At 40.3% G+C, this 24,742-nt stretch overlaps 1 protein-coding gene across 1 annotated transcript in view; it reads right to left on the reverse strand.

Moving 5' to 3' along the window:
• The window catches only part of unc5da (unc-5 netrin receptor Da), a 68,193-nt gene extending 44,705 nt beyond the window's left edge, over positions 1-23,488 (reverse strand). The window contains exons 1-2 of the mRNA XM_053687959.1: positions 23,395-23,488; positions 5,725-5,925 (exon numbers count right to left, since the gene is read on the reverse strand). Of these exons, the coding sequence (XP_053543934.1) occupies positions 5,725-5,925; positions 23,395-23,488 (295 nt within the window). The remainder of the gene's footprint in view (positions 1-5,724; positions 5,926-23,394) is intronic.
• Between the last annotated feature and the right edge of the window lie 1,254 nt (positions 23,489-24,742).

Here is a 24,742-nt window from a genome sequence, read left to right on the forward strand (position 1 = left end):
CTCTCACTTGCATTTGTGTGTGTGTGTGTGTGTGTGTGTGTGTGTGTGTGTGTGTGTGTGCATTAGCTATGACAAATCATGTTGGTCTACAGAGAGATGTGAACTGATAAGAGGATTTATATGTCTCTAGATCCATTAGGCTCCCAATTTATGTTGTGTGCCTTTGTGTGTGTGTGTGTGTGTGTGTTTGTTGTTTAGGGATGTGCAGCTTTACTTAAAGGCATTACCAAGCTTGATTCATCGGGCAGATTGGAATTTAAACATACAAACATGCAGACAGACAGCATGGTACGTAAGCAAAATGTTACTCCCTTAGACAGTCTCTCTCTCTCTCTCTCTCTCTCTCTCTCTCTCTCTCTCTCTCCTTTCCTTTTCTCTATTCAGCTGTTAACTGGCATGTTCACTTCTCAAATCCTATGTGTCTTCTTTCATCCCTCGATCCTTCCTCATCCACTTTAACTCTCACTTTAAAGCGTATTCGTCTTTTCACTAACTCTTTAAATCTTTTGTCCACTCTCTGTCGTTCTTGGTAGCAGGAGAATCAATACATACACACAAATGTTTGTCTTACTAGCCTTGTGAGGACCTTCCACTGGCATAATTATTAACACAGCTATGATTAATGCCATACCCGACCTAAAATACCCCTAACCTTAACCTCAGTAAACTAAAGGAAACCTTTTGGCTAAAGATTTAAAGTTTTGGAAGAAAAAAAAATCCTTGTTGGAACAGGTCAGATGTCCCCATAAGGTAAAAACGGTAACTGTCAGATATTCTTATGCTTGTGTGGACATTTTATTTCCCACCAAGATGTAAACACTCTCTCTCTCACTCTCTCTCTCTCTCTCTCTCTCTCTCTCTCTCAAATCCTCTTCCTCTATGCCAGTTTGATTTATGCTCGTTCTGTCCCAATACACAGCAGGGGAATTAAATGTTCTTCATGACCTTTTTTCTCCAACTAAACATTTACTTATGAGTCATATTTGTTATATCAACCGGTTCACGTCAGTTTATTTGTCTTTTCCGGAGCTTCTTAAACTTCTTGATTGTGTCTGTCAACGCAGTCGCAAAGTCTGAAGTTGAAAAAGTACAGATATTTACACATTAAATATGCACGCAAAGGTGTTTTTAAAGATGCCTACCTTGCCATGGTTTTCCAAAGGCTATAATGGATTTGAAATGAAATATAAATACCTGGCCATTGTATGAACCCAGACAATGCCATCCTGTCTTCGCCTTACCTGTCAGAAGAGACTCTATACATATTTTATAGCATAAATCCTTAATCCTCCCAAAGTGTCTGGATCGCTTTTGTTCCGGGAAACAGCACCATCAGTCCATGTTCTTTTTTAGAATTTCTTTTTCGAACACTAAAAGCATTTGTAACTATAAAAGCATTTTCGCTTTAGGTAGTAAGGTTTCAACCTGGTTGAAAGAGTACTGAATTTTAATATGTAAATATATCAGCTTTGTAACTTTAATATGGACTTTGCTCATTTAATCCATGATATTATATTATATCTCTGTTATGAATGCTAATCAAAATGTTATACATAAAAGGCTAGTTGTTCCTTTTTTTTTTTTAAACGGATGTAATGTGGCTTATTTGATCTGTCACAGTCAGTTATGCTAGTTAGCTGTGATTAATAGCTTAATTAGCCCAATATGCTATCTTTGATAACTCTGCTCATCATTTTTCTTTGCCGGTTTTTCTATAGTCAGGAATGCTAAGCACAACTTTTGCTCAACAATGTTTTGCTCCTTTAACCTCCGGAACATCTCCTGGTGGAAGAGTAGTGGTAGGGACATCTCCTTGCCACCCCTTACAACTACCTCAACACCTCTCCTTCCTCCTCACCTAGAAGGAAAAGCTGCTCTTCTCAGCCTCTTCAGCAGGGTACAGGGTAGACGATGTGTCTCCAGCTAGCCTCCTTGCACTCACTGGAAAGAGCTGAGTATTTCAACCTCTTCACCTCAAAGGCAGCTTCTACTCCCTCCTCCTATGGGACAGTTAGCTCGGAGAGGAGCACGGTCTTGGCGCACTGGACCACAACACTATATCAGGGTGGACTTGTGTTGGTGATCCCACTGGAGCTTCTTGCTGAGATCGACTCTCATTTTCCAGTCCTGGGTGAAAGGGATTGTCATTGATAGAATTCTTGGCATCACACTTGTATTGCCCCCACCTTCTCTGACAAATTGAATACGATGGCAGACTGGAGCAGGATGACCTCGACTTATGACCTGTCTATGTCCCTCCAGCATGGTTTAACGTCATCCATGTAGCCTCTCAGGGGGCAGTTTATGCCCTGAGTGTAATCGGACTCCTCCCGCCATCTGTCTTGCTCCAATGAGCGTTAGCTTGAATTCGGCCACAAACAGGTTGGGGGAGATTGAGCATCCCATGGCAATTCCGACCTCCAACTATTGCCATCCGGTAGTGAAATCCGGAAGGACAAAGCCCATCTGTAGATCTTTGAAGTAATTTGAAACCAGGTCCCTAATGCTGTCAGGTATGTGGAAGAGCGGGGTAGCACAGCATGCATATCTTTCTTTTTGCGATTGACCAGTTAGATCTGCTCCCAAATCACAGAAGAGTTCTCCACACTCCCTGGGCAGCCTGGGACCCCTGTCTTCTCTCAACATGTGTCAACATTGCAATGCTCAGTGAGCTAGCTGGTTATTCTCCATGCGAAATTGGAGTAAAAGATCTTTCCTTCAATGTTGAGAAAGGCAATGCTCCTGATCTCTCTAGACTCCTTTTCCTTCGGGATGAACACGGCCACCACTTTTTTGCCACTCCGATGGAATGCATCGCTTTTCCAGGTGACTTGCACGAGGGTCCGCAGCAGCTTCAGTGCTACAGGACAGTTTTTATAGACCTTGCAGGGTATCCTGCTGGGGCTGCTGATGATCCAGCCTTTCTTACGACTTTTCTGACTTCCCTGAGCTTGGGAGTGAATATGTTAAACCGTTTAAAAGTATAATAGTAATAGTATTTTTTCCATCCATCCATCTTCTATACCACTTACTCCTTTTCAGGGTCACGGGGGAACCTGGAGCCTATCCCAGGGAGCATCGGGCACAAGGCGGGGTACACCCTGGGCAGGGTGCCAATCCATCGCAGGGCACAATCACACACACATTCATATACTACGGACACTTTGGATACGCCAATCAGCCTACCATGCATGTCTTTGGACTGGGGGAGGAAACCGGAGTACCCGGAGGAAACCCCCGCAGCACGGCGAGAACACGCAAACTCCGCACACACAGGGCCACGGTAGGAATCGGACCCCGGACCCTGGAGGTGTGAGGCGAACGTGCTAACCACTCTTTCATTCTGCTTCTACTTTCACTTCACTTTCACTTGCATGGGACTTATTTAAAGACATGCTATATCGATACATATATATATATATATATTATATTTGTGGATGTTTCAGTCTTTTTAACTGAAGGTGAATGAATTGTATCAGTCAATGAAATCCCTCAGTGTAGATGGGCTTGTCCATATTGGTTTGTGCCTGCCCTGATCTGCTCCCCTTGAGTGAATTGATTATTTGGTCATGACTGAGACTTGCTTCTTTGTCATTCATCAAGTCAGAATTTGAGTCAGTAAATCCTTAAAGTGTTTTCAAAAATCTAGTATTGTTTTAATATACTACCTAGAATCATTTTCCAAACATGTATCATTTATATTTATGTATTTATGACATATGTATAATTTATATCAAGTATCATAAAATTCACTTTAAAAAAAATACACTACAGTGACATGCTGAGTGATACAAGTCAATTTTGTTTAACAGTGCATTACTAAAGTAATTGCTTTTAATATACAAGACATAGAATTTAACAAATGTCGAACTTTACATTTTTTAAAAATGTATTTATATAATGTATTTCTAAATACACACTTTTTACATGAATTTATCTTTCGTATAATTAAGTACATAAACGTCTTTGTTTATGCCTTTGGGTATTTCCAACCTTCTTAGGCAAATGTCAGTATATTTGAAATAAAATGCCTTTATTTTTTTCGGGAGAAAAAGACTAAACCACAATGCTTGTTCCTTGCTACAGTTAAACTCGCACATTTAAGCTGCAAATTCTGCATGTGTTACCATATCTTTGTTTGGACAGCCTGCTATACATCACTATAATGTTGACCACTATTATCAGATTGTCAGATTTTTAAAATAATGACAATACAGCAGAACAAACCATCAAGCAAAGCGTGTGCATGCAGCCCAAGGACAACAGCGGTCCCGCTATATCGGAGTTTGATTTATCGCCCTGTCTAGTGGGGAGATGCTACTGGTGTATATCTGTCCTGCACTGTGGGACCTCGGAATAAATCAACGGCACGTTGCAGATTTGCAGTCGATTAGCTTACCTTACAAACACATGCACACACACACACACACAGAGTGAGAGTGCTAAGGTTTATCGGCAACGAACATGAGTGAATGGGAAAATGTGGGTGTTATAAAATCTGCAATACCACTAAGACTACACTGAATGTAACAGAGATTCATTTCCCATAATGTCACATTTTAATTTGTCCAAGACCCAAAAACTGGCTAATCACAATCTTTGGATCGTTACCGCATAACGCTTAAAGCTAATAGTTTTATAAAGGAGGTGGACAAATGATAATTTCCGAATATAAAATAAATGAAAATTGTGTGAACAGGATAAAAACCTATTTCAAATCCACACGAAGATGTCTTAGCTAACAAAACGTTTACCAATATTTCCCCTTTCCCGAAAACCCTACTCAAAGCAAGACACACTTATAATGGGACCACACGATGGGCTGAGAACTTTTCAGGTTTTTGCATTTTTGAATTTCAATGACCATCATTGGACAAGCTATCATCGTTTATCATCGCAAACCACAGTCCGGTATTATAATATACCCGGTAGCTGAATGGCATCAGATATCAGCTTGTCCCCCAGTTTCTTTCATTCAAAATAGTCTGAGTGTAACGAAATAAATAAAATAAACCTCATAAAAGGTGGAGAGAGAGAAAAAAAAAAAAAAGGACCCAGTGTGTGAAGTGAAGAGCCGCGGGCTGTTTTCAGGGTTTGTGAATTGAAAATAACAATTGGTGTCTGGCACATTGAAGGCAAAAAGGAATAGCATTTCTCACGATTGCATCACTGTTGCTTTCATGGTCTTCAAACTCATAGCTATCAAACAGGAACACACGATTTTACACACGTGATATCATTCAAGCGTTAACTCACAGTAATCCAACATTTACACAATTGCGATTATTCAAGAGTAGGTCGCTTAAAATCTTCATGCATGTTGAGTAAATGAAGGCCTCCCTCTCCATCTTGGACCCATGGAGCTCGGGAAAGTTCACGCACGAACATGCGACACGACAAACAAGGCATTTCCAAGCTGCTTAATACAAGAGCTTAATACAAATGGTTTATATTCAAATGTCAATGTATCACATAGATTTGACTGGAATTGTGAACCTTGCCCTCCTGAAGTCTTAAAAGTCTCACATACCACCCGCGTCTTATTTCTCTTTGTAAACGTGGAACAAAACGAGCAGCTGTTCGTCTTCTTTGAGTTCCATTTGTGTGTTTGTGTTCTTAAAACACCTCCTGTGTCACCATAGCTAGTAGCAATCTACATGTAGATTGCGATATATCTATTACACATATATATACACAGACATATATTTGTGGGTGTGTTTTTACCTGTTCCCAGATCGATGTGTTCCAGGGATGTGTGTTGGTTCTGGTGAACCCACTCCCCGTTGCACTTGAAGAAGATCTGCAGTGCGGGTCTAGCTCGGCACCGGAGCTTAATTGGATTGCTTTTGACGATGTAAGCATCATCAGGCTCCTGAAGGAAGCGAGGTAGGGTTCCGGATGAAGCCGAAAGCCCGGCTCGATTTCCTGGAATGACAGCAATTATAACACTGTGTGTTAGGAGCGTACCATTCGAATGGAATAAACGATATCCTGACAGGTCTGTGAGCAGAATAGATGGCTTAAATTCTTATTGAGCAGCATGTAGACTCTCCAAAATGCTGACAAAAAGCAAGTCGTCCTCAGTCAGCCATGATGCAATTTGCATACTTTTAATTGGCTTCTGCTTGCCTTCACTTCTGATTAGTCTTTTAGACACCGAGATTGGGGACATTCGATGAGATTAGAGGCAGAATTTCAGAAGCGGAGACAGCGCCTCTCGACTTTCTCTTGTAACTCGTTAAACCCACAGAGCACCGCAAACATTTCCCCCTGCTCAGCTCAAGTCGAATGATTTAGAATAAATAAAGGCCTCAATTTAGAATCGTGCTTCTTCATTGCATAATCCCACTGCTTTGTCAGCATTTGTACAGCCATTTTATTTGTCCACAAATCAAGGCTAAATCCTGAATTTTGCATATACAGTACTATAAGGCACTTTCTGCATTTCAAATGTATGTAAATGAATTTATTATAATAATTTCAGTTAGACATTTCCCATGATAATGGCCCATCAGCATGCAATCCTGGGAGGGGGGCGGGGTCCTTATCAGAACTTTCTAAAGGTGAATGATTCCGCAGTGCTCGTTGGAGACATGAGACAATTAGCTCATTGTTTTCTGCTTAGCTGATTTGTGGCATCAAAATGAATAACTGAATTTTCCTCATTTCCAGATGGGATAAACGTATGAACAACATAACACGGACATGACATTACGATTACATCGCTTAGGTACGGTGCCCTCCACTAATATTGTCTTTATCGTTGAATCTTTTGTTCGAAAGTAATGTGCAACTGTGAATGCAATCCGACTTTAAACACCGCTAATACTATAACAGAGTCAAAGTTTTCCCCATGCAAAGTTAGTCACGGAATAATGAGGTTTATTAGAAACCATTAACAAAACAACTCACTGAATAATGAATTACTTGCATTACAAAATGGAACCCTTTCTTACTCTTGGAACCCCGTCATCCGTCCTAGAGCATAAACACTCAATAAAAATCGGGGGGAAAAACTCCCCCCCCCCGTTATGAGCTTCTCTTCCAACCTGCACTGAAGCATCCAAATCATATTTCTCTGGTTCGCTCCAAGGTAGGAGTAATGCTTTTGAAAGCATAAAATATTTAGCAACTTGTTTTTCTCTACAAAGAGAAACAAAATGTAAATGTCTACTCATGTCAACGCCTGAAGCAGAAGTAGGAGGACTAACGGGCAGATAGACAGGTAAGATGGAAAGTCTGTGGGAAAGAAAAGAAAACATATCTGATAATGAGGTGTAAAAAAAGAAAAAAAAACTGCATAATTGTGATGAAAAACATGTACAGTGAAAATCCAAAACAAACGTGTAATACAGGCTAGCTTAGAGAACGTCTTTTAAAAGATTTTAAAAATTAAACCACGTTAAAACGTTTAGAAACGCACAAGGGTGATATGATTTTCAATTAAAAATGACTCAATTAAAACTTAATCATCGCTGTCAACGTGTACTATATAGCCCAAGGTATGTGTACACCTGAACGTCACACCCATCACACCCAGTGTCGTACATCCCATTTCAAATTCTCCACTCTTCTAGGAAGGCTTTCCACTATATTTTGGAGTGTGGCTGTGGAGATTTGCCCATTCAACTACAAGAGCATTAGTGGAGTCAGGCACTGATGTTGGGTGAGGAGGCCTGGGGCTCAGTGAGCATTCTAATTCAGCCCAAAGGTGTTCAATAGGGTTGAGGTCAGGGCTTTGTGCAGGTCACCTGAGTTCTTCTACTCCGATCATGGCAAGCATGTCTTAATGTCTTAAAATTGCATCGTCATGCTGGAACAGGTTCGGGCCCTTTAGTTCCAGTGAAGAGAAATTGTAATACTATAAAGATATTCTCATCGCACATATATTTGTGTGATGGTCAGGTGTCCACATACTTTTGGCCATATACTGTATTTTGCTGGTTCTTCCCATGAACTGGGAAGTGTGTGTGTGTGTGTGTGTGTGTGTGTGTGTGTGTGTGTGTGTGTTTTAAATTGAATCTATCAAAGTAGTGGAGAAGCAAAGGAAAGATTATGTGTGTGTGTGTGTGTGTGTGTGTGTGGTGAAAATACAAAAATTGCAAACAGCAAAGGCTCAATCTCCTGCCCTGTCACAGCAGTGCTCGTTGCCGTGGCAATGATATATGATCATCAGTCTGGCCTGACGATAATAACATCTCTCTCTCTCTCTCTCATACACACACACACACACACACACACACAGAGACAAACAAGATGTCACTGCCAGAGACGCTGAGAAATGGACTTTTAACACCAATCCATCTGTCTACACACAGTATACACATACATACGCTTGACTCATAAACATAGTGACTAATAACGGATATAAACAGCGAACACACACACACACACACACACACACACACGCACGGTATACGTGCGCAGTAACATCCTGGAAACACAGCGCGAGATAATACCCTGGAAAAGTGCCAGTATTTTGTACGCTGTCACACTCATTCACACCTTAGTCATTTTGAATGGCCAATCCACCTACTGGCATGTTTTTGGGAGGTGGAAACAAGGAGAGAAGCCACACGGATACAGGAACAACACAAACTCCACAAAGATACTGTAACGTGAGTTCGTGATTGAACTGGAGACCAGAAACAATGCCTGCATGGCACAGTGCTACACCAAGAAAACAGGCTTTTTATGATTAAAAACATGTTTAATATGATATCATTGTATCTTTCTTTATACGCTGTGTGTGAATGATATGTAGATTTATGAGGGGTCATTAAGGGGTCTTTCCAAAATGCTTGAGTACTTGGTGAGTAGCCTTCTCTAATCATTATACACACACACACACACACACACCACATAGCCTGAAGCAAACTGTGAATAAAAACACACTGAACACATTCATTTCAAGCTGACACTAAAACCTAATGTTATCATGAAGTAGCAAACCCAGAGTCATACTGTATGTGTGAACATGTGTGTGTGTGTGTGTGTGTGTGTGTGTGTGTGTACACAGAGCTCAGCGGGATGTCTTCGATAAATGGCACAGCTTTTAAACCTTATATTGTGATGTACCACACTTCAATACTTCACAAAATTTGTTCAAAAGACCCCATTAGGAGATCAAAAGACGGAATATATTAACAGTGGGGCGTAAGATAAAATGTGTGTGTGTGTGTGTGTGAGGGATAAAAAGAGATTACTAGTATTTTTCGGTACATAAAACAAGAAAGGGGGCTCCATTTTTGTGTGGCGTAAATTTTAGTGGTATTATATAAACATGGATTTCTCATTTAGTCTACCTCTAGACACTAAAACGTCTGGGTTAGGTATGTAACCCCGTAGCCTGAGAAGGGAACGAGACGTTGCATGAGCTTCACGCTGTGGGAAGCGCCCTCACGTGTGACCGGCGTCTGAAGCTTGTGTAACGTCATGCCTACTTATAGGCCTGCCGTGATCAGGTGACGTGGCAATTAAGCGCATCGTGCAAGGGCGTAACCATGGTACGGACATTGGGGGGGGTCCGAGTATGAAGGTAACGTTAATGGTGAAAAACTGGACCTGGCGTTAGCCTAGCCTACTTCCTGGGTGTGCGAATATCAACAGTTAATTGACGTTCTTAAGAACAAACCAAGCCATGGTATGATGCCTTCTACACTAAGCTAAGGTTACCTAATATTTACGTGTCTAGTTACTGACTGTCTGAAAAAAAGCTCGTATGTTCTGCTGCACTTTTCTACACTTGGACGCTGCCTCCATCTCTTACAGACTGAGCTGCTCAAATAGATCACCGAACTGCCTTCAGTATGGGCGCAACCAAGTGTACAATTGGGGCAATTGGGGGGGGGGGGAGCACACACACCGATTTTCCTTAACAAACGGAAATATATTAAAAAGGAATAGACATATAAATAGAATAGATGAAGAAAAGACAGATCCGTTGGCAGGGTTCATTAAAGGGGGACATATAGAAAATATTTTGTGCTGTATATTGGGGGGACAGATTGGTATTCCCTCAACATTGTGGGGGACACGACCCCCCCAAAGAACGCGTGGTTACGCCGATGGCGTCGTGCGATATAAAAAGACACTTGTGATCCGTTCCATCAGCCTCGAGAGCGAAAAGGGAACTTTTTTTTTTTTTGAGACATCTGGGACTATATCTCTGTGCTGCGTGTTGACAATGAAAAAAAATTCAAAGATAAAACATATTCCTTAAAACCCTTGTAATAACTTGAAGCCATGTAATAGGCAAACCGCCACTTTTTTTTCTCAATTTCTTCACAAACAGAAGCATTCTTGGCTCCGGGTAGTTTTATATATTGTTGTAAAGGTTGAGTGCCTCTCCTCGGTCTTCACACAAACATCTTTTCTTCCTCTCTGCTGACAGTGTGCTATCCAGCACTCTTCGGCAAAAGCACAATTTGCCCCTTTCTCTCTTTTTCTGCATCTGTTCTGAAACGGAAAATATCTGAGTGTCAAACTGACAAAACCTCTTCAGCACAATGAAACCGTTCCCTGCTTCTTGCTTGCAGTAGCATTTCTCACAGGGTCAGGAAAACAACACTGAACTGAATAAAGTGAGAAACAAGCAACGTGCATATGGTCAGGAATGTAGAGGGTGGGGATGGACCAGGGCACAAGATTCCATCATTCTTCACTCATGTGTCTGTAATGACTGGAGGCAGTAAGGGCTAAAACATGACTTTTCTAATTACACCAGTATCAGGTGCACATGGATTTAATACTGAAATTGCATTTATCGGTATTCAAACGTGAGAGGCTATCAACAGTGTTTAGCAAGTTCTACTGTCTGAACTTCTGTATAATAAAAGTGGAACCCATATTGTGAAATGAATTTAACCAACATTACAGAGATTAATGAGATGATTACTACTACGCAGCAAAACATGGTATCGACAAACTAGACGCCAATTAGATGTTTACTTCAACGCTTGCCATCCTCTTGCCATTCATAGATCATAGTAGTAGTGTTTTTAATTTTTTTTAAACGGTCTCTAGCTGTAATGCTACATCACATTACATTTGGCAGCAAAGGATTTAAGTTTGTTTATATTTTTAAACTAAATTTGTAAGAGAATATAGTCCCCTGTACATCTCTAATTGAGTCCAAGTGTGAACTCATATGAGTGTAGCTGAGGTTGAGGAGCTGTCATTCACACACTATTATGACAAGGCTGGCAGCTCTGCCTCGGTTTATTTTTCTAGTGCTTTCCCAATTTTTAGGAGCTTAGTGGTTCATTTTTTTTTTTTTAAAAAAACAAACAAACAACAACAAAAAAAACAATCTTCAAATTCAGGCCACACCCACTTTGGGTTTAAATCTGAATACAGATATTTGGTACAATACACAGGTACAGGTAGCACCTTCGTGTCAGGGTTTAGAGGCGGAGACGGATGCGAGTGCAGATTAGACTGAATGAAAATCGTTACCTATAGAACTTTCGGCAAAAACACTAAGGCACTAGAAGAATAACCACTGGACGAAGATCACAGTCCCAATGACAGAAACAGCAGAGAAAGACAAACGCGAGACAAAAGTGCAGTGCGAACGCTGGCTAGACATAACACATAGTGCTCAATAACAAGAATGAGATTCAGGTGCAGGTGATCATGTGACAGTGATGCCAAGTGGTGCAGTGCCTGCTGGGAACCGTAGTCCGGAATCCCTTCCGGCATATCCGTGACACGTCGCCTTTCGCCTCTAGTAGGAACTCTTTTGCTAGGAATATTAATTACGTCGAACGAATGCTAGACAATCTTTCTGGAATTTGGACTATGCGTTGATGTGGAAAAGCACAGTGCAGTATAAAACAAATGACTGTAACACTGACACGACATACGTTGCAACACTACATCAACCGAGTTAACATGCGTGCAAGACACGTCTTTACATGTGATGAGATTAATCCACGACTCATAGCCGAGACTTTCACCCTTTTCCCCAAGGGTGCAAGACGATGCTTCATCACCATTACGGTACTGTAGCTAAGTAATTAGACTTCCAAGGAGGCATATAATGGGACTGGGGAACAGATTGGACCTTTTACTTGCCTGGTGAGCTAGCTAATGATTTTTCTTATCTGTCCACCCATGCTGATGTAGATCCTGCAAACACTGCCCCTAAAGACATGAAAAACCCGTATGCACGCACAAATTTACAGTACATTCATCTCTAGGTCGTTGTCTCTCTGACACACCTAGTTAACCAGTCCTAAACGTTTCAGATGTAATTCTTACATAAGACATTATAGGAATGAATTCTAACATTTATATTATAATGCCTAATACACACGGATGTGAACTTAATAGGAAGAGGTAAAAGTGTCCTAAATCAGTGGTGAAATCAGTGGGAGTTTAATCTTTGTGTCATTGTAGCAGGCAAATGATATACGCTAATCTGTCAGTTCACTGACAAAGTTATTAAAGCAGTGTTTGAGAACTTCATCTAGCTGGTCTTGTTTAATATCCGGTGTTCTTCATTGCTGAGTGGTTTATCTTTCATTAAACGGAAAGCTCTCATAATTAAAGCCTTTAATAAAGCGAGAGAGGTGTTCTATCAAGAACGTCCTTTCTCTATATCTTGCTCACTCCATCACACGTATGCCTAATGGTTCATAAAGTCATAGAGACCCGTCTTCTCCTATCTATTTTCTTCCTTAATACGATTAACTGAACCCATCTAAAAAAATAAAAATAAAAAAATAAAAAAATAAGTACATCTCTGTCTGTAGACGTTGATGAAGTCAGGCAGGTAAAATATACCCTAAATGCAGTCATTTTGTCATTTTCATTTTTTAAAACCTCTGGCAGGCCAGAAAGGCTGGTTTCCCATAAAAATGAAGGTAATATTGTGAAGAAGAAGAAGAAGAAGAAGAGGAAGAGGAAGAGGAAGAAGAAGAAAAAGCCCAATATGAATTGTTCAGAGAAATTGATTAAAATCAATCCTCTGCTGTCAGCACGCCCACAAAACGGTCACTCATAAAAGACTTGCTCGACTCTTACCTCCAGTTTTACCCGGAATCCATCACAGCATGATGCAAATCATTAAATTCCAGAAAGAGCGAGTAAGCGTCTACTAATAGAAGTTGAAGAGGTTACATGACACGCACGGATTGGTGTGGGGTATGAGTGATGGACGTATAATCTGGCCAATGACATCCACTTGGAGAAAAAAATAGCGAAGTGAATGACCCATTTCCCATAATGACACACACCAGGGGGAAAAAAATGGCCCATTAACTCGGCTAAACTCCATCCTTCGCTTTCCAAAGAGCAAGCTAAATATACCCTGCAGAAGTTATCCGGAGTGTTTATTTTTTTCCTAGCTGTTAGTAAATTTAGGAATCATTCTGTGTTCCTGGCATCTTTCTTGCATCTAGTGCAGCAGGATGTTACTAATGCTCGTAGGATTGCTATGCTGTGTTGCATTAACCAACATTTTGGATCACGGACTTTGCTAGCGTCCGCCAGGGAAATTCATTTACAATTAATGTAAAGTCAGTTTCATTTGAATCCATTTTCTTGGCCAAGGTTTATTTGTATTAGAATCTACATATATGCTTTAGGATTTATTCGAACAATGTACTAATATACCGTTCAGACGGAATGATTTTAATAACCCAATAGATTTATATGCTCCGCCCCTTTTTGATTTCATTTGATTTTGTTCAGATTAGTGGTGGTGCATTGCCATCTCATAGCTCCAAGGTCTATTCAGTTTAATTCAATTCCGTTTTATTTATATAGTGCTGTTGTCAATTGACATTGAAATCCAGATATAAAATTTTAATTAAAATACCAAGTTTTAAAATATTTTAGCTAGTTTCACATTGTCCCATTGTAACCGTGTGGGTTCTCTGGCTTCCTCCCTAAAACATTCTGGCAGGTAGATCGGCTAGACTAAATTGACCCTAGCTGTGAGTGTGTGTGTGTGTGTGTGTGCGTGTGTGTGTGTGTGTGTGTGCATGGTGCCCTGTGATGGATTGGTGTCCCATCTAGGCTGCATTCCCACACAGTGTTCCCAGGATCGCCTCAAGATCCAACTCTGGCGAAGATAAAACGGTTAGTAAGTGAGTGAATTAGGATTATAATATATTTAAAATAGATTCAAATATAATTGATTAAAAATGACTCGATTGAAAACATCAATCCACGGAATGTCTTTGTATCAGAATCCATTCTGGGCCCAAATGAATTTGTATTGAAATCCATATAGATCTGAATTTATTTGGACCAGAATTCGTTTTAAATTAGAAAGCAACGTCTGTACCGCCTTCATTTGGTTTAGGATGTGTTTAGAATTATTCAGAGTTATTTTAGGCGTCAAACATTTCAGGTTAGAACTCGTTTTAGCCAAGATTTGTTTGGATTAGGATCACTTTTGAAGGCATGGTTAATTTGGATTAGGAACCCATTTGGACTCATTTAGATTAGCATTCATTTCCGGGCCAGTACAGATTAGAAATCCACATTTGCAGGGTTCGTATGTATTGTGATCCATTCGAACCAGGATGAATTCAGAATCAGTGGGACGGTTTGGATTGAGTCATGATCAGCTTCATCTGGAGTATCAATTGAGTATCCTTTTATTTTTTATATTATTACTAATCCTAAACTGACCGTAACACAATGTTTAGCACACTAAAATACCAGAATAGCACAGAATAAAAAAAAAAAAAAAGAAAAAGAAAATTCTCCTCTTTTAAATATACATTTTCAGATGAACTTTACCTGTACCTTTGCAGTATTTGGCCGACAACCTTATCCAGAGTAACTTATATTTATCTCATTTATTACATTTAGGGTTTTAAGGGCCTTGATCAAGGGCCCAACACTGGCAGTTTGGCATTTGACCTCATCATCTTCCAATTAGTACTCCAACATAAGATTACAGACACTTTTATGAATTTGCACTGCACGGGAATCGAGCTCAGACACTTTGGAACTGAAGCTTGTAGTTTACCACAGTGCGCCACACAGAGAACACATTAGATCACAGAGATTAGATCACAGGTTTAAACTCTCTAGGAAATAGATTAGACGGGTATATGGGTACCCAAATGTCAGATTAGGAGATGAGGACTAAAGGACGTTCAAAGCATGAACACATTTTTTTCCCATACATTTATTTTCCATAGGGCAAAAACGGGCGAGACTGCCGTTAAATATTCAACATTAATATTAAATATTCGGCCCAGATTCTTTTCTTGTAAGATTATTGTTTTGGGCTTTTGACTAGGATTTATTTGGACAAGGATTATTATGCATAAGGATTCACTGTCGTGGCTGGATTCCTTTGGATTAAGGCACATTTAAACTGAGATTCATTTAGACCAGAATTATTTTTGATTAGTATACATTTTGACAATTAGGATCCATTCAGACTACAGTGTCGTTTGAAGATGAGAATCAAAAAGAAGCTTGAAATATTGCGCATGGAGGTGTAGTCCAAGATCCCTCTCCAAGTGTCTCTCCAAGTGTACCTTACCGATAAAGCTTTCTTCCATATGTGCAAAATTGTCTTCCTACCTCACAGACAAGACAATTCCTACTCACGTAATTGTGGTTCTATGAACCCTGGATACCTGACAGGGGCTGTGTTACCCTCACCTATATACTCTCTTGTGTGTGTGTTGAGTCCTCCGAGAAACAAAAAAGTCACAAAATCTTTCTATTCTCACTTCCATTCAGTTCTCGCCAGGTTTTTTTGCTGGTTTCCGATTTACAAGGAACCCCGGTAATCATAGAACTGGCAATTCATTCAGCTCTAGCATTCAATCTCACCCCTCATAACCACCATGGGCAGTGAAAATACCTGGATAATGTGTGCCACAATGTAAAAAAGGAAACTGTCATACCTTAGGACTAAGTGAAAAGATAGAGGGATGACTGCCTTGCATTCATGCCACTGGGAATAACTGTTAACCTTGTAGAACCTGATAAAGGCGCACGTAAGTGGCACAGCTTAAAATAATATCATCGTAAAAAATAATACCCATATAAAGGAGCCACTCCTTGTAGAATGGCATGTCACAGATGAAAACAAAACCTTAACACAGTATTGTAAACTATTACGTAACAGTATATGTATAACTTTATCTATAAATATCAACCCCTTGACCCCTAAAATACAGTGTGATTTTTTATTCTTTTTTCTGTTCGGCTCCATTAGCAATTTATGACTCACCCCATCAATCCCTGAATGAAATGAAAAAGTCAAGAGATTTGATCTGGACTTTTTGACTTTCTAATCTTATTATTGCCAATCTTGTACGGCGTTCAATTTTGTCTGCCATTTTAGTTCCATTTGATGGTTGGTGAAAAAGTCAGGTACTTTATTTTTTGTGGGTTGTTCTTAGGAAGTGCTCCTTCCCTGAAACCTTTCCAGCTTGTTGTCACAGAGGTGAAGTCTAACAGACGGACCAACTGAACTGCAATATTCTGAAACTAGAATTTTGGTGTCTTATTTGCTATCTATGCTGACATGTCCTCTAACTTGCCATTTTTTAAACTGTTCCGGGTTTTTGAAATTTCACCTGTACCCACTGTTTTTATCTGTTTTTGCAGCTCAGTAATAACTGTCTCTCTGGGGTTTCCCCTATGGTGATGGATGAAACAGGCTACAAAAGAGTTGATTTTTTTTTTTGCTAGAGACAAGAGAAGTACTTTATCCAATATTTAATCGGATGGCCTAGATCATTGTGTGCACTGTTTATTTTATACAGTTATTGCTAAGCCTTGATGGGCACTAAAAGTTCTTGAGTACAAGGTGTGATTATGTGCTAAGCTTTTTTATGATTATATATTTTTGGCTTCACTGATGAAAAATACATTTATCCATCCATCTTCTACTGGTTATCCTTCTTCAGGGTCACAGGGAACCCTGGAGCCTATCCCAGGGAGCATGGGGCACAAGTCGGGGTACACCCTGGACAGGGTGCCAATCCATCGCAGGGCACAATCACATACACATTCACACACCCATTCATACACTACGGACACTTTGGACACGCCAATCAGACTACCGTGCATGTCTTTGGACTGGCGGAGGAAACCGGAGTACCCGGAGGAAACCCCCGCAGCACGGGGAGAACACGCAAACTCCGCACACACAGGGCCACGGTGGGAATCGAACTCCCGACCCTGGAGGTGTGAGGAGAACATGCTAACCGATTAGCCACCGTGCTTAATCATATCTTTTGTTAACGTCTATTTAAACGTGTTATTTTTTAAAAATAACTTTATATCCCATTTTTCTTTAGTTTTTCTTTTTCATTTTTCTTTTCTGTCCTGCTTCTTTCAGACTCTCTTGCCATGTCCCCTTTTTCTCTCAAGGCCAGCTGCTTCTTAGTCTGCATGTTCACCAGGACATCATTAATCATTTCAAATAATTTATGCAAATTTCCAGAAGCTCAGGAAAAGCAAAAACGAATGGTTATGTAGTCATATTTCGGAAGAGAAGCCACAGGGTAATGTTATTAAAGGAGCACAAGCCAATTTTAATCAAATTTGTTTCCAGCAGCATTCATTATACCATTATCCATTCACACATAAACACACACATAAACGAATGGAAATGGATAATAAATAAAGACTAATGGATAAAGGCAAATCCAATATTCACATAAAAGGAGATTAATGAATACGTCTTCATTTATGTTTTGCTACATGTGCAATTATCAGAATGTCAAACAAAAAGTAAACAGAGAATAAAAGATGTGAAATCTAACAGGAGAGGAAATACATGCCAATTATTTTGCTATTAAATGCTAAATAACAAATTTACAGTGCTACAAATAAACATGAGGGAACAGAAGGGGTCATGCAGTCCACTCACCTAAGAACTACACACACACACACACACACACACACACACACATACACATACAAGGCCTACAAACAATGTGGTTGTTCTGCTATTATAACCGCCCATGCTCTTGAAAACAACCATCCACCAACCCACACACACAAGAAAATGGTCAAAACATATAAAAAACAAATGTTCTATTATTTAATTAACAAAATGACAAACTATATGACTATATGTTTTTTTTTAATTTATATAGAACAAAATAGTTTGACATATATTTGCAGTAATAGAATATGACAAACCAGATCTCAGCACATACTCTCTTGGTGAATCCATCCTGATCTTCCAACTTCTTGTAACTAAATACCTTTCCGTTTAGCTTAACATCTGGGTTTCGCATGCAACCCTGCTCTCTGAGAAGGGAACGAGACGTTGCGTGAGCTCCACGCTGTGGGAAGCGCCCTCGTGTGTGACCGGTATCTGAAGCTCGTGTAACATCATGCCTATTTATAGGGCGGCCGTAATCAGGTGATGGGGCAATTAAGCACGTCGCGTGATATAAAAACGGCACCTGTGAACCGTGCTGTCAGCCTCTTATTATCTGAAGCGAAGACGCAATTCACAGGCATGCCCCAGTATGTTCTCAGGGAACAGGGTTACATGCGTAACCCAGACATTCCCTTTCGAAGGTAACTCAATGTTGCGAGAGCTCCATGCTGTGGGGATGAAAATACCCACTTCGTCATACTGAGGATATGGCCTGTTCAAAAGGTCAGAGCCTGAGAGTCAGTGCAAGACACTTGAGCCAGGGGTGGAACGTATATCCAGGTTGTAATATCGAATGAATGTGTGCGGCGTAGACCACCCCGCCACAGCAGAGACATCTTGTCAGAGTACCCCTTTGGACAAAGCCTTCGAGGAGGCGACCCCCCCCCCCCCCCCCCCCCCCCCAGTGGAATGAGCCCTTATGCCCAGAGGATCTGGGCAGCAGATTTAGGCACTTTAGGAATATAATCCGGCCTAAGAAACAGGAAGGCCTTGGCTAATGCAGGGGTAAATTCAAGGCATGAAGGTGCAACAGAGAGATCTTGTAGATCTCCGACTCGTTTGATAGATGTCAGGGCCAGCAGAAGAGCTACCTTTAGAGTCAGAATCTTCTCAGAAGCTGACTTTAAGGGCTCAAATGGGGCCCCTGATAGACTTTTCAGGACCACAGAAAGATCCCAGGAAAGTATGCGCGGTCTGCAGATGGGCCTCAGCCACCTGACAGTTTATATGCCACTGCAGATGAGGGCTGCTCCAAAGACCGTGAGCTGGACAGCCATCTTAGACCAAAGACTCAGCAATGGCTCCCCCTACTGGCCCCTTGGAGTCAGCGAGGGCGTTTTGGCTTTCCATAGGGGAAGGAGGATTCACCATGCGAGCTCCAAAGTCAGCCGGACCCGGAAGACAGAGCAAGAGATAGAGCTCCTCTTCCAGATCCATACAAGATCCCCAGGACCTGAGCGGCAGCGGCTGGCCCAGATCCACGAGGCTCTGAAACCCATCTCACCAAGAAGAAAGCGAGTCGCGAGCATGCTGTGGCATGCTCCACCACTAAACACTTCACACAGAAGGTGTGACCGTCTCCCCCCGTGATGAAACAGGAGCAAGGCGTACCACACTTTATGAATTCTCTTCCGTTCATTCTTTTTTTTCTTCTCTTTTTTTTAAAGGGATAGAAAAGTCACGAGATTTTGAGAAAAGATAGCGTCTTTTTATCCCGTTACACAAACGACTGACATGTGGTCTCGCTGAAGATAATAAGGCTGACGGCACGGTTCACAGGTGTCATATATATATCACACGACGCGCTTAAGTGCCACGTCACCTGATCACGACAGGCCTATAAATAGGCATGATGTTACACAAACTTCAGATGCCGGTCATCCCCGAGGGCGCTTCCCACAGCCTTACGCTAAACGCAACCCGGAGTTCCCTTTGAAAGGGAAATAGTATTACTGTCACTTGCTGTTCTGATTTCGTCATCATGAGCTATTTCGGGCGTCATGTGACTATCTACATTGGACTCATCAGGGTGTTTGTAAAGTGACCCTTTCAATGCATTCATTTGTTTTGCCTGCACCTCTTCATCTGAATTCAGAGGCTTCTGTGGTTGTTGAATAGTTGAATAGTCAAGAGCTACAAAAGTTCTGAATTCAGATGGGGAGATTTCATATTTGACATCAAATGCGACTGAATGGGCGTGTGCCCATTTTTACATTTCAAGTAGAACCTCTCGAATGTTATCATACAGTAACAGACAAAGACAGCAAAATCATCCCCTTTCATTACTTTATTTGGAATGAGTGGACAGCCGGAGGAAAAACATCAACTTAATGGTTGTTTTTTTTTGTCTTCAGCTATCCACTGTTTGAATGCTTTCTTTTCATACAGTCAATTAACCAATCAATCACCCAGTAAATCAGCATGTTTCCTCCGGATCGCAGTTGAGTATAACAGAGAGAGATACAGAGAGACGAAGAAGAGGTAAAATAGACAGACGAGCAGACACAGTGAGAAAAAAAACAGAAATGGAGAGTGTTTCAGAAGTTGTATTCACTTTTAGATAATCAGTTAAAATAATAATACGCGATTATGCTCTAAGCCAGGCATTGAAGGCGTTGGATGAATAAGTTTTTAGATATCAAACAACTTCCAAAGGCAGTGGTTACATATATATATATATATATATATATATATATATATATATATATATATATATATATATATATATATATAGTAATTTTTCCTTTATGTTGTCATGAAGAATTCAGAAGGGAATTCTTCAATAGTATATATTCTTGTGTTTATAAAGTAAGATATGGTGCAGCAGTTTACCTCTCGTTCACTTCCATAGGGCAAAAAAAACTAGTTAAGACTATTAATTCATCTATGTTGTTCTCCTCAAAGGAGGTGAGGATTTACAGCATAGCTCTGGGGTAAAACAAAATGTCAACATATTTCTCAGAAATATACTCTATGCACATCTGACAGCCTTTCTTTCTTTCTTTCTTTCTTTTTTTTTTTTGAATGTGGTGGAAGTACCCCAGATCAAGTCATTTGCTGGGAATGTAACATGTTTATATTTCAAGTTGTAGATCACTGAGTTCATATGCCACATATAAAGTTCAATCATTATATTTCACCTTCTAGATTACACACAAAAGTGAGCCACAATCAGGATGTTATTACTTTCCGTGTCGACCGAGAATCAAGGCGTAGTCTTCGAAATAAAGCTGTTCGAAACTGTTCTTTGGAGCACTGGCACAGAAATCTTTTCTTTTCTTTTATTTGATCCTTAAAGAAACATTTTTGGTTACTTTCGTTCCATCATGTTTGCCTCAGAACTCATGTTCTCCCTGTGCACCAGAGCTCCCTCTGGGTACTCTGGTTTCCTCCCCCAGTCAAAGACATGTATTGTAGGCTGACTGGCGTGTCTAAATGTCTGTAGTGTTTAAATGGGTATGCAAGTGTGTGTGTGCTTGTGCCCTGCGATAGGTTGGCACCCCATCGGTATAAAAATGGATGGATAGACGTATCATTTTCTACCTTAATAAAATCTTGTGTGGCAGCGGGGGTGTAGTCGAATATCAGCTGTGGATGGCTGAACTGGCAGGTTACACATGATAATTCTCAACTGTGTATAACTAACTAGGGGGAAAAAAATACTCGAAAATAGCTGTAAAACACAAGAATATAGCTTACAAGCCCGACGATCCAATCAACAACATTTATATAAACAAGGAAAGTGTTAAGGTAAAAATTTTAAAAACCGTGCCCAGATAATATATCGCATTGTTTCATTGTATTATAGAACATAACAAGCTCACGGGACAGAGACCACATTGTGCAATGCATTTCTGGCATACGTTTTTGAGACAGTGCTAGCATTAAATAAAACCCTTCCAGTTTAGGCCCTGCCCACTTAATATTTAAATCTGAACACAGATACACATTCAGATATTTGGGCCTCTAAACAGATACAGATGGTGTTTTTACGTTACACCACGACTATATAGGTAACGTTTGGTCGAGTATAACGTTAGTCAAGACTACACATGTACTAAGTCTTTAATAATAACCATTTAGAGGCTTCTGTGTTCTGCAATCACTTTTTCCCACAATTCACACGAAACACACTGAACAATATTCTCTCCAAAATCAAAAATAAACATGAGCTTTAATTATTTTGTCTGGGTTTGCACCCAAGGCCTCGGAGCCGGAGGACGGAAGCTAGGATGCTAGCTGTGCAGATGTGTAAATAACGGTGTATGTTGTGAACGCACCTCGATTCTCATTCATAATTCACACTATACCCAGATGATGTGAAGTCCTTAAAGTTTATAGCTGCGGTTGTATAAGACCAGTATCTGACTGCAGTTCTCTTCCCCATATAGGCCCATGATGGATCATTTCGTGCTGTATTTTATATTAGAAAACACGATTGTTTCAAAACACTACAGGATTTATTACTGTTTACCGACTCGGAATAGCTTAATACATATGAGAAGCAGTTTGCTGTCTTTTAGCGGAAATTATTGACATTTCTCTGGGTGCCTCAGGGCTTGAAGAGTATGACTCAGTAAAATATTAGCAGCCACACACACACACACACACACACAATACCACACCAGAAATGTAAGAAAAATGTCTGTTTGTCATAATGAATTTGCTTCACGAATGAATTGGTTTGCTTCGAATCATAAGCGGTTGCTTTATTTATTTATATATATTTTTTTATTACATATTTTTTTCTGATCGAGATTAGAAAAGAGTCGCTATCGTTATCTTTAATACTTGTGCAGTATGTTAATTTAATGCTTTTTCTTTCGTTAAATCTCGCTCCTTGTGACATCTGAATCCAAGACGAAGTCAATTTCAAGTAAGTGGCCTCTGCGTTTCTCTTCTCAAAATGTTGTGAGTCCATGGTGATACTACTGTCCTTGTAGCCTGCTCTTTTGTGTCATGTAACGTGGGTTGGAGACAGACGCGAGTGCAGGTAAAGCTTTTTTTTTTATTGAAGATACAGGCAGACAAATCCAAATCAATAAGCAAAAATGTAGTCCAAAAAAAAAAAAAAAAAAAAAAACAGGCACAGGGTCAGGCGACGAGCCTGACAAGGATAAAGCTTGTTTTTGATTATGTTCTTTTACTGACATTCAGTCATGTAGTGACAAACCGCTCCAAGTGGAGGCTAACAATTAATGGTCAAGCGTTGAAAGGTATTTTCTGTAGGCCATTCAATCATTTTAGCTGAAAAGTGGTAATGTGAAGCGCCAGAGTGAAACAAAACATAACCACGTCAAAGTGATGTGTAGTTATAGCCATGAACTAACAATTACGATTGGTTTCTTATCTGAACCTCTGCATGCGAGGAATTTCATGGAATGTTTCGTTGCATACCCCTGGTTTAAGTGTTTAAATGACTTTTTGGAACGAAATTTAGCACACGCTAAACGTCATGTGTTATACCGAATTCTTGTGACCATGGATCCATGCTTCATGTTTTTTCCAACCTTCGATCAACTCCGTTTCGGCTGCGCCATTGCCCAGTGTAGTCTCAGATTCCTGTTCCTGTCTGACAGGAGTGGAACCCAGTGCGTCCGACATGGAAAAGCTCGACTCGGAATTCCAAGTAAGGGAATCCACCTAGCCTGAGCTCTCTGACAAGCACATCTGACATCACAACAATATGCCAGTGTCTAGTCAACAGTAAAAATATCGCCTTTGCATCATGTTATACTTGGGAAAACATGATTTTACTTGACTTGTAGGTTTTGTGTTGTTAAAAGCTGTTTCAACATTTCAACTTTGAAGTTTTAGATTTACAATATAAAGTAATTCTGCACACACACACACACACACACACACACACCATAAACTCACTTAAGGACCTTACGTTCTGTCTGAAACCTAACTCCCTATACATACATCTCACATAAGCACTTTTCATGGACCATTTGCTTTCCCTTGAACTTGTGCAAGATGATGATCTTGGCTCAGTCACATTACAAGAATTCCTCTAGTCCACTCAATGCTATCAGTGGAGTGTGTCAGGGAGGAGAAAGACCGCTTCACGTCTGAGGCCCGACACACTCCCATCACTTACTACAGAGGAAAAGAATGAGCACATTACCACGTTACCATTGACCTTCAAAGCGCTCCAGTCCTCACCCAATGCTAGATGCCTTAGATCATCTTACTTGTTCCATTCAAACATAGCGTAAACACACACACACACACTTTTAATCATTTTCCAAAAGTTAACTTTTTTTTTTTGCCATTACCACATTAACATTGACCTTTGCCTCAGATCAACTTTTTCACATTTCATCAGTGTGACATCCTGCACATTCCTCACCACACAACCAGCTGACTTCGAGCTGTCAGCACGTTCTTGTTGGCTCTATATTTTCTTTTTTTTTTCTTCTCTCTCTCCCCTTTCTAACTCTCACATCCATCACACAAGATTCCCTGAAAGAGTGTCTACCGCAGCCAGAGCTTCACAGGCAGATACAATTAGCAAGGAACGGTGCTAACACGAGATCATTAAAGCAAGACATTATAAATAAATACGGTAGTTTTCTTTCTTTCTTTAAAAAAAAAAAAGTGTTTTTTTCAAAATTAAAGTTTGAGTGATAATATTATTTCGTATGTTTTTATTTGAAGTTATCTTGAATAGGTACACGAAATGAATTCACAAAGCATTTAGCCTTAATAGCAAGTCCTAAACTTGTGGAAATGCAAGGATAGACCAGAGCACTCCAAAGTCACGGTGAAATCACGTCAATGTGTTTAATATACTGTATTTAAATAAAAAGGGTGTCAGTTCTGGGAGAATTTCAATCGTTGTGGAGTTTATAA

This window comes from Ictalurus punctatus, chromosome 18 (genome assembly GCF_001660625.3).
Source record: "Ictalurus punctatus breed USDA103 chromosome 18, Coco_2.0, whole genome shotgun sequence".
Classification (NCBI taxonomy): Eukaryota; Metazoa; Chordata; class Actinopteri; order Siluriformes; family Ictaluridae; genus Ictalurus; species Ictalurus punctatus.